Raw genomic sequence first — 12,685 nt, 5'->3', positions numbered from 1 at the left:
ATCTAAAATTATCAACAGAGTGTTATTACACGTGTTGGCCACCACGAAAACCGTCCTCAAGCCTGGCGCTCTTCCTGGGGGCTTGCTCTGGAGATACACGGCTAACTGAGCTAACCAGCTAACAGCAGGTACAATTAGCAGTTTCTCTTGTGATACATTGTTTGTTTTGATTATGAACCGGACGGGTGGCCAGTTCTTACATATTGCACCTTTAAAGATGGCAGACATGGTGTTGATTTTACACTTAAATCACGACATTTAAAGGAGCATTATGTAGTTTTTGGCGAGAAATCTTTGACTGATTTTTTATTATTTATGCCAAAACAAACTAAATAAACAAACTCTCTTTGTTTTCATGACTGAATAAACAAACTGACCACAAAGAACAACAGAATTTCATACTGTTTTACTTATATGTGGCGGACCCTGCCACCTTTCTAGCTTCAAACAGTGCTCTGGGACCTTACTTTCCTCTGAGAACAGCTAATTTATTCAGTTATGGAAAAAAATAATATGTCTTTGTATTGTTACCTCATTGATATTATAAATATTAAAATTCTGACTTTGGATTTCTACATAGTGCTCCTTTAAACCCTGCAGTCTGAGACTCCCGGTTGGTTTTACGACCCTCCACACTGAAGGTCATCCCAAACTGTGCACACCTTCTCCCTGCTGACTGGGAGTGTCAGCGCAGACACAACTCTCCATCCATCCAGCTGTAATCAATTGCTCTCTGAGGCTACTCCCTCTCCTCCTCCAGCTGTTTGGAGAGGGAGGAGGAGGAGGAGGAGGGTTAGTGTGAGTGGAGGGATTATAAAAACCCAGATTAATACTATCTCATGTGATGTAAAACTTCCAGCAGTCAGATTGAGAGCTGCTACTTCTTCTTGTTCTTCAGTGTAATCATGTGATATATATGAATGAGTGGCTGCTGCAAATATGCACATGTGAACGCCCTGTTTTCCTAAATTCAGAGAAAGTGTGTGTGTGCGCGCCTCGGCCTCGGTTTGGCGGTGCTGTTGAGCCACGGATGACGCAGGAGTGCAACCGAAATCTCAATTTCCGCGACACTTAACACACTCAATAGACATGGGTTAAGTGTCGGAGCCGTGAAAACAGCCTATTGAAGAGAACGAGAGAGAGAGAGTGTGTGTGTGTGTGTCTGTGTGTGTGTGTGAGAGAGCGGACCAGGAGAGGAGGGCTGGTGGGGGGTTGTGGAGAGGAGAGGAGAGGAGAGTCAGAGGGGGAAAGGAGGAGGAATCGGACAGCCATTACCATTCAGGATTACGCTGCCTGCTATTCTCCACAGCCTCATCTCCAGCTCGGCTGTGTGTTCACACTTGGAGGAAGCGTGGTAACAGAGCCCAGATCGCTGGAGCCGGAAAACACCCAGGCTTTTTTTTTTTTTAATCCATCCATCCATCCGGAGAGGAGAGGGAGCAGCGGCGGCAGCATCCCCGGCCTCCCTCGCTCTGCGCTCGGATTCCAGGATTGCTGCTGCCCGGTGAAGGTAAGCGGCTCCGGAGCTCGCTGCAGCGTGCTGCTGTTTCCAACTCGTGCATCATCGCGATCGTGTTTCATCAGGAGCTTGTCGTGATTTCTAACTGTCACGGGAGCAACCGAGTGGGGATATTATGACCGATAAACTCAAAAAAAGACGCACAGTTTTGGGGACGTGTTTAATTAAGATTGTACAGCGTGCATCTCGGGATGGATTTGGGGCAATAACGTGTTGATCACAGCCAAGAGATGAAGCCTCCCGTGTGTGTGTGTGTGTGTGTGTGTGTGTGTGTTTCCAGTGTAATAATCTCACAATCATCGCCTGAATCCGTCCACTTTCCATCCACGCTGCTCGTGATTTCGTGCGCCGGAGGGGCTGGGCTGCAAAATAACCAGCGGACAGTCAGTCGGGAGAGGGTTTGTGGGTCGTGAGAAGGCTGCCGAGGTTGTTCCCACTAATGAGAGACTGAGCAGCACACAGCGCACAGCGCACAGGCGGCGTCTCGTCAACAGTCACAAATGGATAAATGTAATTAGTTGGCGATCCCCGTCCAAGCAGGCGCGGTGTGTGCGGCCGGACAAAGAGCCCCGTGCTTCTCTCTCTCTCTCCCTCTCTCTCCTGCGTGCATGCAGCCCCAGCGTTTGGTTGGACTCCATGTCTGATGTCCATTCATGCAAACACATTATGCCTCCACAGACAGACAGACAGACAGACAGGCAGAGGAAGGGAAAGGGAGAGAGGCATGCGTGCAGAAATGGTGACATGAAACACATGCTGCAGCTTTATGTGCACACACACACACACACACACACACACACACACACACACACAGGAGAGGCTGCTGCTATCGATCTGTGCAATCCCCTCCAGCCAATTACATCCAGAGAAACCTCCATCATCACCTCCACCTCCACCTGCTGTGTGAGTCCCAGTGGGCTCCATCACTGCAGGCCCTCTGTCTGTCTGTCTGTCTGTCTGGAAAAGCTCTGATATTATACAAGGTGCAAAGCAGGAGGAGAGAAGAGAAAGACACACAGGGAGAAAACAAATCAGGATTCAGGGCTCCCCTCCTGCCGCTTTGTACCAGATGGTCAAATGAACATCTCCCTCCGGCCTTATGTTGGACCCTCAGCTCCTCCTCTCTGCAGCCGCACATGCAGACACAAACCAGAGGAGACGTTTTCATAATTCATTTCCATTTTATTCAGGTGATTTATCTCGTCAAGATGGTTTCTTGCACCCATTTTTTTTTTCTTCCTCTGCACAGGCTGTAGACACACCCCCTCACTACTGTATCACGGTGGTGGAGAGCACCAATGTGTCTCTGGCGCTGAGGAGAAGGAGGGTGCTGTTAGTATGTGACACGGTTGTAATGTGTGTTGATCAGACGGCTGTTTGGTGATGCAACAGACATTTTATTTTTTCCATGCACGGCTGCAACTCATGATCACCTTCACTGCTGATGGTCTCTCATCGTCTAGTCTGTGAAATGTCAGAAAATTGTGAAAAGCTCAAGGTGACATCTCCATTTTCCTCGTCGCGTCCACCCAACATCCAATAATCCACAGATACTCGATGATGACAAGGATCTGCAACCGACAAAACCAGCACAACCATCTCAGAATTTCACAGTACGCACTATTACACAATTATTAGTAGTTACAGTGACCCGTAAAGTGGCTCTGTGTGACAATTTATAGCAATTTACATGTATTAATGACTTTTTATTGGCCATATGTGAGCAGAGTGCAACATGACATGAGAAATGGGAGCTTCCCCGTCTCTCTCAGCCTGTGGATGATGTGTTTAAGTTGTGTAACGCTGCTGGACTGTGGATTTCTTTGTGAAGGATTTTCTGCGACTGTCCAAAAGATGTGATTCTCAAGGTGTGTCGTCTCGGTGCCTCTCTCCGCTCCGCTAACAAAGAGCAGCAGTAGCTAACAACAAGTAGTCCGCTAACATAAACTAGCGGCCGGCTTCCAGCACAACACAGAATTTCCACAGAGCTCCTTTAAAGGAACGAGAGCTGTACTTAATGTACATGGTAAGATAAGGATGATTTTCATATCATAGTATACATTAAAACGTTTCTCCTTGAGTCACATAAGACAGATTTTCATCTGCAGTGGGGGTTGTTTATCAATGAGGACAAAAACTCCCATGATCCCTCGCTCCTTACCTGCGCTTCTTTTGTTTTGTTTTGGCGTCAGATATTACGTACTGTGCCTTTAAGCTGACTGGCAAAATGATCTTAAATAAAACATGCTCTCTGTCAACTCCTCAAGTGGTCACGACTCCTCCAAGTTCACTGAAAAATTTAAACTCACTCATTATCTACTCACCATGATACTGATCCATCAGCACGGGGGTGAGGAGATAATGGCTGAATCTTCATTTTCGGGGCGAACTTTCTCTTTAAATGAGGCAAAGTCTGCTTGTTATGGCCTCACTAAGGATGTAAATTATAATGAATTCATCCTAAGAGGGATTTTTCCTTCACATGTTTTCCACGTTTTCGTTTGTAGAATATTTTTAGAGCCCTAAAGAGATGAAAATATACAGACACACTACTGACACGTCTTTCTTCTCTTTGTTAAATGTTTGACTGGCACGTCCATCCTCCCTCTGCCTGCCTGTCTGTCTGCCCGTCTGTCTGTCTGTCATCTGTCTCTCTGACCAACAGTGCCTGTGTTGGTTTTCTCTCCCTGCAGCTCTCCGGTTTGCACGCAGCATCTTATAATGAGTGAACAAGAGAGAAACAGAAGGAGAGACTTCTGTATTGATCAGCCTGTGTCTGCTCCTCTTTCTCCTCATAGCTCTCGGTGTTATCTTATCCTTCATCACTTGTTAACCTCTGCTCTCTCTTTTCTTTCTTTCTTTCTCATTGCCTCCACTTCTCTTTCTCTTTCTGCCTCTTTCACTATCACTTTAATTAACTCTCTGTTTGTCCAGTCATGCTGAGTCGTAGTAAGCTACAGATTTGTTGGCGAGCAGTTAGTTTTCTCTGCGTGTGCGTTGATATATGCACGCTTTTCTGTGAGTGTCTATGCATGTGTATTAATGTAAGTGTGTGTGTGTGTGCGTGTGGGAGCTGAGTCTAGGCATTCATTAATCCTGTCTGACAGCGTGTTACTCATCAGGCCTGGGGGCTGCGTTTAAGGGGAGGCACCGCTCATTCATCCTCAGGCTCTACTTAAAACTTGCACTTCTAATATCTGATGTAAGAGTGTGTTTTAAATGGGAATATATATTTGACCCAGGCAGGAAGGTTCAGACGCAGATCAGACGTCACAGTCAGAGAGAAAGACGTGGACTATTTTTGTAATCAATTTAAAGCAGCTCAATATAACTTCCTGGAGAGAGTTAGTTGATTGTTTAGTCTCAACCCCCAAATTGTAAAATACTGAGGCTATGAGTGTTGGCGTCCAACCCGAGCTACCATCAGTATTACAGTATACAATCTGGGGATGAGAATAAACAGTCGACTTTCTTTCTCCAGGAAGTTAAATTGTGTTGCTTTAAATAGTAATAATTTGGTTTCTGAACATGTTATGTAAATGATTAGAAACAGGAATAAAGTTGCAAATGCATGTTTTTCTTCATTTTAATCACAGCAAACGCTGAATTAAGATAATAGCAATGATCTGTTGTAACTTGATTAGAAAACAAATTGTTTGGAGCAGTTGTAAACATCATGGCTGACAGGTGTTATACTGAATGACATGACATGGGAAAAAAACCCAACTCTGACATGGAGAAGTGCAGTGGAACGATGGTCCAAGTTCCAAGTCAGAAAACACGACTTTAGTCGTTTGTTTGTGTTGTGAAAACATGCTGTAACTTCATAGTCGCCATTTTCATCTCCATTCAGTTGATTTATGCTTTAAGATAATCTTTGCGAACATGCCTCATGTCTCTTTTTACGTGTGCTAACTAGTTGAATCAGCTGCTGTAGCTGCTCGTGAACTTCTGAGACTTGTCGTACAAACATCAGTTTGCTGCGGGCGTCCATGTTGCACAGGGACACATTTAGATTGGAAGTCAGGAATACCGGTTTTGGTTGTTTCTTACAGCTGACTGTCGTGTCAGGTCACCTCCCAGCCCTCAGCTTCCAACTTTAAAAGGAATAGTTTGACATTTTGGAAAACTTGACTTGTTCACCTACCTCCTGAAAGTTCAATTAGTTAAGCGATACCCCTATGGAGTAGCCTAGCTTAGCATTAAGACTGGAATCATGGGGAAACTAGCCAGCGAGCTATCATTGGTTTAACACTGTGCAGCTCTGGATGCACCCTATAAATCACACGTGTACATGTGTTTTCTGCTCAGGTGGCTCTGTTACAGAGTTTGTCAGGCAGAATTAAACATTATGTCTGTCTGTTGAGCACACATGTCAGTTAGAGCTCTGGTGTGCTGACCTGGGATGACACGAAGACGAGCACTGGCGGTTACGGCCGTTACACTGCAAATGTCTGGTTTTCTCTCTCTGTCTCAGTTTTTTTCTTTTCCCGTCGTCTCTTTTCTCTCCTCCATAATCTGTTGCTCCGATTCTCACAGCCACCTCTACGTCTCTGTCAACGTCTCCCTCTCTCTGTTTCGTGTCACTGCTGCTCTTTTTCCTCTTCTTTTCTTTCATGCACACACACACACACACACACACACTGCTCAGGCTAAGCTGTGGGAACAGACCGTGTCCATGTAAATCCTGGTTGTGAGTTATAAATCAGGCCAGTCAGGCATCCAGCATCCCTGCACAGTGATTCAGCCGCTGCACGCTGTCACAGGAAGCAGCGAGAGCCAAGATCGCTGCATGGATATGAGTGTGTGTGTGTGTGTGTGTGTGTGTGTGTGTGTGTTAAACCTTGGTGCATGCTTGCTTATACGCATTTCTGTGTATTTAGGTCAGTTAGTTAGGGTATTAGTCTGAATGAGTTGAGTGTTAGTGAGCTAATCAATTGACAGAAAGTGAATCAAGACTAACTTTGATAATTGATTATCAAACATTTTTCATAATTTTGTGACACAGTGAAGATTACAGGGTGAGTTGATTGATGAAAAACAGTAGATGGACCAACTAATGAAGGAAAATAACTGCCCTGATCAGTCTGACAAAGAAGTCTGTTTCCGAGGTGAACATTTATTTGGCATTTTTGTGACATTTTATAAACTACAATCATCAAATGATCAGAGAAATATCTGAATCTAGAACTGACACTTTTAGTCAATTCAGAAAATCAGCATCAATTTTGATAATCAGTTTATTGTTGAAGTTATTTTTCAAGCGAAAATAACAAAAAAACACTTTTTCCAGTTTATCACATGTGAATGTATCCTGGTCTTTCATTATGTTATTATTAAAGGGGCAATAGATAACTTTCCTAACCGCTAGTGTTTCCACACAGGACAAAACATTTACTTCATAATGACACGTTGAAGGACAAAACTTAGAAAATAAGTAGATAGAAAATAGAAATAATCACCCCTGTGTCAAAAGCCTGAAACTCGTGGACATGAGAAGTTGTGATGAGCATTTTTCACTCTCTGTTTTAAAAGTTTGTCAACAAGAAATCACTACAAAGACAAAACAATCAGTAGATGAATCAAAAACAAAAGCGATCATCACTTGCAGTCCGAACATGAAGCTGTGAGCAGCAGACTAACTGAACATCCGAGTGTGTGTGTGTGTTTGTTGGTGTGATTGTGAGAAGAAATGCCTGGCTGAGGGTCTCATCAGTCAGGAAGTGATCTCACTCTCACTCACTGCTCCTCCAGTGTTTCTGCTGCTACTTTCTCTTTTCTTCCGAGCTCTTTTGAAGAATCTTTTCCCCCTCACAGAGCCGTAATGACACGGTGCGGCTTTGAAGCTCCCATTCTGGCTCTATTTATAAAACCGCTAGTTGCAGTGGCACTGACTCACTGTCAGCATGCAGCAGGCAACTGACTTCAACACACACACAAACACACACTCAAGGAGAAACCACCAGTACTAGGACTGCGAGACACTCAATCATACACCAGAGAACCGCAGGGGATTCTGGGAAGGCTTTAACCCCTTCCTCGCAGCGTTGCTGTGGAGACAGGGATTCAGGAAGTGGGGCTTTGCCAGCGGTCTAGCCAGGGGCCAGCGGCGGGAGGAGCAGGAGGAGGCTTTTTGGCAGCGGTAGCTCAGATGGAAATCCCAGCCGTTGTGTTGGACTCACACATCGCACACAGAAACATTCCCACCCGGTGACCGCAGCTCAGGTCACTCCACAGTTTAGTGCTTGGCAGGCAGCAGACGCTCGAGTGCTCCCAGTTTAGGGGGTTAAGCTGGATGTTTGTTAGGAGGAGCAGTGACCGTTAGTGGATGAACTGTGAAACAAACCAGATCACCAAGGATCTGAAAGACTTTACATCCAATCTGAGGAAACAAGACAGAAATTTCATCAGTGAATATTAAAAGACAGTAAATAGATTGTCTAAGATTTGGAGGTGCAGACTAGAGTCAAACTTTTCACTTTTATCCAGCTGTATTAATGTCAAAGCTTAATGTCAGCCTGACTTCTGACCTTCATCACAGCCGTCAACCTTTGTGTCTCAGACTAAACCCAAAGATGAACTTTTGCCTTGTAGACTTTTTTCACAGCCGACATTCCAACACGTCACAGTAGAAAAGCAACGGTGTGAATAATAAAATTATTATTTTTAATTAAATAACATAAATGTGTTTTGAGTGAAGGAACTATAGGTATAGGATTTTCCAAGGTCTCATGACTTAAGTAGAAGTTTCAACATTAATTTTTCAAGAAAATCCACGACATGAGCGGGAAAAAGTTCTGTATTTTGGGTGAATTGGCGTGAAACGACCCACATGGTTTTCTTACTGAGGCGTATGAATAAAGCAGAGCCAGCGCTGATGTTGTTAGTAACGACTCTGCTGTGTCTGCTCTGACAGGTCAAAGTGTTTCTGTGATAAGGCCCGTTGTTTTAAGAAGCCGACCTTATGAGATATGCAAAGCTGCTTTTGAAATCGTTGTCTCGATTTTCCTGCTGTAGCTTTTTACATTGTTGATCGTCCACACAGCTCTTTGTTTTGCTCAGTGGATTTTCTACAATGTAAAAACAAATTTGATGATTCTTGATCCTTGTTTTCAATCCAACATAAAGTACATTTTTATTTGCATTAAAAATAAAAGTTACTGTTCTTGTTTCAGTTGTACTGGCAGATTGATTAGAAAAATCTAGATAACATAGTACTGCAGTGATAATGTAACTATGGCAACAAAGTTAATGCAGATGAGATGCCCCCTTTGTTCATTTTAAAGTATGAAATGTGATTTGCAGTTAAACATTAAAAATCTCTGCTGGTAATTTCTTCTACAGACAGTTTTACTGCTAAATATCAAATATAAAGGTGGATATTTTTATACATCTTCATCTACTAATCGAGAATTTAGTATAAAATGCTTCAACTTTATCGGACAGTTCACAGTTTCTTCACAAAGAAACAGATGATGTGCACAAAGTCTGCGAGCCGGAGTCAATGCTGCCCCGTGGAGCTGAACTATAAGAGCCATGACGACCATTTCATTCTGTCAGGACAGGTATTGATTTTAGGATGCTGTGGACAGATCAGAGCATCAGGTCCCCAGAGTCCTCACACACACACACACACACACACACACACACACACCCTTGTGTCCAATGCGTATGCTAACAGCAAGTCAATAAGTCTTACCACCCACTGTTCTTTGTCTTAATAAATAGTTTTAAATTCAACCTTGATGTCTACAAACGGAGGTTGTAAAGATGGATGAGCAACAGGAAGGAAGGAAAATAGAGAAAGGACAGCGAGTGAAAGTGAGATGAAGAGTAAGGCTCTCTGTCTTCCCGCTGTATTGACTCTTCTTTAAAAATAGCAGCACTAGTACAAGCTCTGAAATCCCATCTCTCTCCATCTTGAGTCTGTGCTCCTCGTCTCAGCCAAGTCCATTCAATAGTCGCTGTTTAAAGATTCCCTCTTTTCCATCCCTCCGTCCAAGCACAAGCATCTTCCCTCCATCACAGCTGGCGTCATCCACATCATCGATACACCAGCTTGATGATGGATGTATTGTGTCCAGACCACACTGATTTCTATTCAGTGATTAAATGCTGAACTTATGTTGCATTTGAAAATCAACAGATTTATCGATAATGAAAATAATCTTTCGTTGCGGCCCTCATGCTGACATGCTGATGTTGACCAGGTGTAGTGTTCACCACCATCTCAGCATGACATTTCCTAATTAGAAATGCTGACCTGATTATAACGCAAAAAGAAAAGTCAGAGGATCATCAAAGTCATTTGAATTCATCGTCGGTGGAACATGAATGTGTGTGAAATATTTAATGGAAATCTATGTAAGAGTTTCTGAGATGTTTCATGTTGGAGTGAAGTGACTGACAGACCAAACACTGCCTTACATAGAGTCACCAGCATGACTGACAATTATTAATGGGAATGTCAGGAATTTAGGGAATAACGCTCTTATCTGTCTTCTTTGGGACTCGTCTTTAAATGACTGCAGCGATTCGAAGAGGGTTTTTTTCTGGAATATTCATCATTTAGAAATATAATCATATATCACAGGATTATGTTTGTTCTTCTTTTTCCTCGGGGTGAGATTTCCTTCATGTCTGAACTTGAAGTCCCTCCACACACCTTCAGTCCTCCTCTCAGGCCTCAGTAATCTGTATCATCATCTCTGCTGTCATGTGCTCTTCTTCTTTCATCTCGTCCTCAGCAGTAGCTTCCTCCTCCAGCCTGCCTTAATAAAGGCCTGCAGCCTCATAAACTCTAATCGTCTAGACATGATGACTAACTTAACCCAGTTCTCCTCTTCATCACTGCATTATTACTGTTCTGCTAGTTACGTTGAAACTTTGCATTTTTCATGACCTTTGTGTGATCACACTGTATGCCAGCAATGAATTATAAAACTCCTTCTTCTCTTTTTCCCTACAATTCTACTTCCTCTTCCTCCTCCTCCCTCTTTTTGACCTCCTTTCTTCCCCTTCCCCCACTGCTCCACTTCCATCCCTCCTTCTACCCTTACTTCCTCTCCTTCTCCTCCTCCTCTTCCTCATCCCTCTCCTCTCCACAGCCCTAAAGTGAGATGGAGTCGTCAGACGATGATACTCTAAGCGAGCGCTCCTGCGTCAGCGAGCCGTCCTTCCGTAGCGAGCGTTCAGGGGGGTCGTTGTCCCCGTGCCCATCAGGACCTGCGGGGCCGCCCGGAGACACGTTGCCATGGAACCTGTCCAAACACGAGAGGAGGAAGAGGAAGAGCCAGGACTCGGTGCTGGACCCGGCGGAGAGGGCGGTGGTTCGTGTGGCAGGTAAGGGAAACCATCTCACACTTTATGTCTCTCAGTGTGCCTTGGAGCAAGGCACTGAACCTGCATCTACTCAGTGAGTGCTGAGTGGGAAAAAGTAGAAGGGCTGTGGTTGTGTGAAGTTTCCAGTGGAGGGTATGTGTTTGAATATGAAGCAGTCGCTGTAAGAGAGAGACAGCGCCCAGTGAGTTTAAATTCAGGCTAAAACTTCTGAAGTCTGACAGCAGGTGAAAACTGACAGGTGCCAAGAAAAGTAATCGTGTTGAAGTCACAGTGATGTCTTAGTGATTTCTGGTGAGTGACTTCAAACGCTCAGGAAAAGTGTTAATGGATACACTTACCTGTCAAACCAGAGAGAAGATTTAATCCACTGCGTGATTTTTAGTCCAGCAGCCGAGACACAAAACATAAAAGTCATCTAGACTCCCTGTGATTTACAGACGACTCACTGCTTACCACAGATAGTTCATGCGAGACTTGTCTCGGAGAGGGAAAGGTAGAAACTGAAGGTATCTGTGCTGGTGGCGAGCTAACAGAGAATTAAAGGGTAACTCCAACAGTTTTACATATTAAAGTGTGTTTACAGGGAATACTGCTAGATATGTGAAAAAAGTAGTATAAAGCCGTTTGTGGCTCCAGAGGAAGCTGCTTGTAATCTGACAAATTCTCCAGTGATGTTACTCGATGGCTAAGTTGCATTGTGGGTAATGTAGGCGCCAAGATTTGAAAAAGAAGGAAGAATGTGCAGAATAAAAAAAGTTGATATCTCTGGTTCTGCTGGTTTTTAAGCTGTCCATCGCTAGAGGCAATTTATCAAGATTACATGCAGCTTCCTCCGGAGCCATGAGAGGCTTAATACTACTTTTTTCCACATATGCAGTAGTACTCACTGTAAAGACACTTTTACTGTGTAAAATTGATGAAGTTACCCTTTAATGAGATTAAAAAGAGGATGGTGGTGCATCTCCTGCTCCAAAGTTCAAAAACTGATTTAGATCCTGATCGCACAAAAGACTTTTAATAGACTATGTGTCGTTCTGACACTGTTAGTCATTTTATCATCAGATGTTTGTGGTATTACTATTTTATCTTGTGTTGAGCCGTAGTTACAGGCTGTGACCGCTTCATTCTCATTTGCATGCTGACATTTTCTCGTCTACTTGTGTTTGATCGTGGGGCTTTTACTGCGAGCTTTGATTAAAGGTCCACATACTTGGAAAAAGCCCCGTCTCTTTAAAGATCTGTGGTTAATAAATGTCACAGAGATTGGAGGGAAATCTGGTTATAGTATCTTATATTTCTCCTCGAGATGAAAACATCTACAGTGTGCTATAACAAGCTCATCCTTGCATTGATTGCAATGATTTTTTTTAAGGAGTGTGGCTGTCAGCACATCTTGAGGAGCTTCTCTTCTTCTTTTAACCTTCAGGGGAAGTTTATGCTTAGTTTGCGTTCTGGTTGTCACGTAAAGCAGGAGGAGGAGAGCTTCACCCTGAGGGGGTTTTACTTTCTGCATCCTTCCACTCAAACGTCAAAGGTAAAGGTTAGATACGATATATCAACCATCACCTCCCTGCCTCCTTTTTCCTGCCATGGACGTTCCTCTCTCTGTCTCCTCTCTTACTCGCTGTAACAGAAGATGGAGGAGAAAAGTAGGTTACTCGGTTCTCTGGAGAAACGAGGGTTTCCCTGCTCTCCTAATGAGACACTGGTAGCAGCAGGCTAATAGCTTTCCCACTTTTAGTGGAGGGTGGGGAGACTTTCAGCTTAATAACTGAGGCAAAATGATGGAAAAGTGTCTCTAAGTGCTGCACTCTTATCGTCTGT

The 12,685-nt window shown here is 43.8% G+C and overlaps 1 protein-coding gene across 8 annotated transcripts in view; it reads left to right on the top strand.

Annotated features, from left to right (window-relative positions):
- The first annotated feature begins 1,229 nt into the window (after nucleotides 1-1,229).
- Nucleotides 1,230-12,685, top strand: part of LOC311272731 (microtubule-actin cross-linking factor 1-like) — a 225,858-nt gene continuing 214,402 nt past the window's right edge. For 7 of the 8 annotated variants that reach the window (XM_084379322.1, XM_084379319.1, XM_084379316.1 and 4 more), the window contains exons 1-2: nucleotides 1,230-1,510; nucleotides 10,627-10,861. In XM_084379322.1, coding sequence (XP_084235448.1) covers nucleotides 10,639-10,861 — 223 coding nt within the window. In that variant the 5' untranslated portion in view covers nucleotides 1,230-1,510; nucleotides 10,627-10,638. The remainder of the gene's footprint in view (nucleotides 1,511-10,626; nucleotides 10,862-12,685) is intronic. The other variant, XM_084379323.1, reaches the window with a different exon arrangement.

Source organism: Pagrus pagrus (genome assembly GCF_965226575.1).
Source record: "Pagrus pagrus genome assembly, chromosome: 17".
Classification (NCBI taxonomy): Eukaryota; Metazoa; Chordata; class Actinopteri; order Spariformes; family Sparidae; genus Pagrus; species Pagrus pagrus.
The sequence above is the reverse complement of the archived record's forward strand: the minus strand, read 5'-3'. Positions and strand labels throughout refer to the sequence as shown.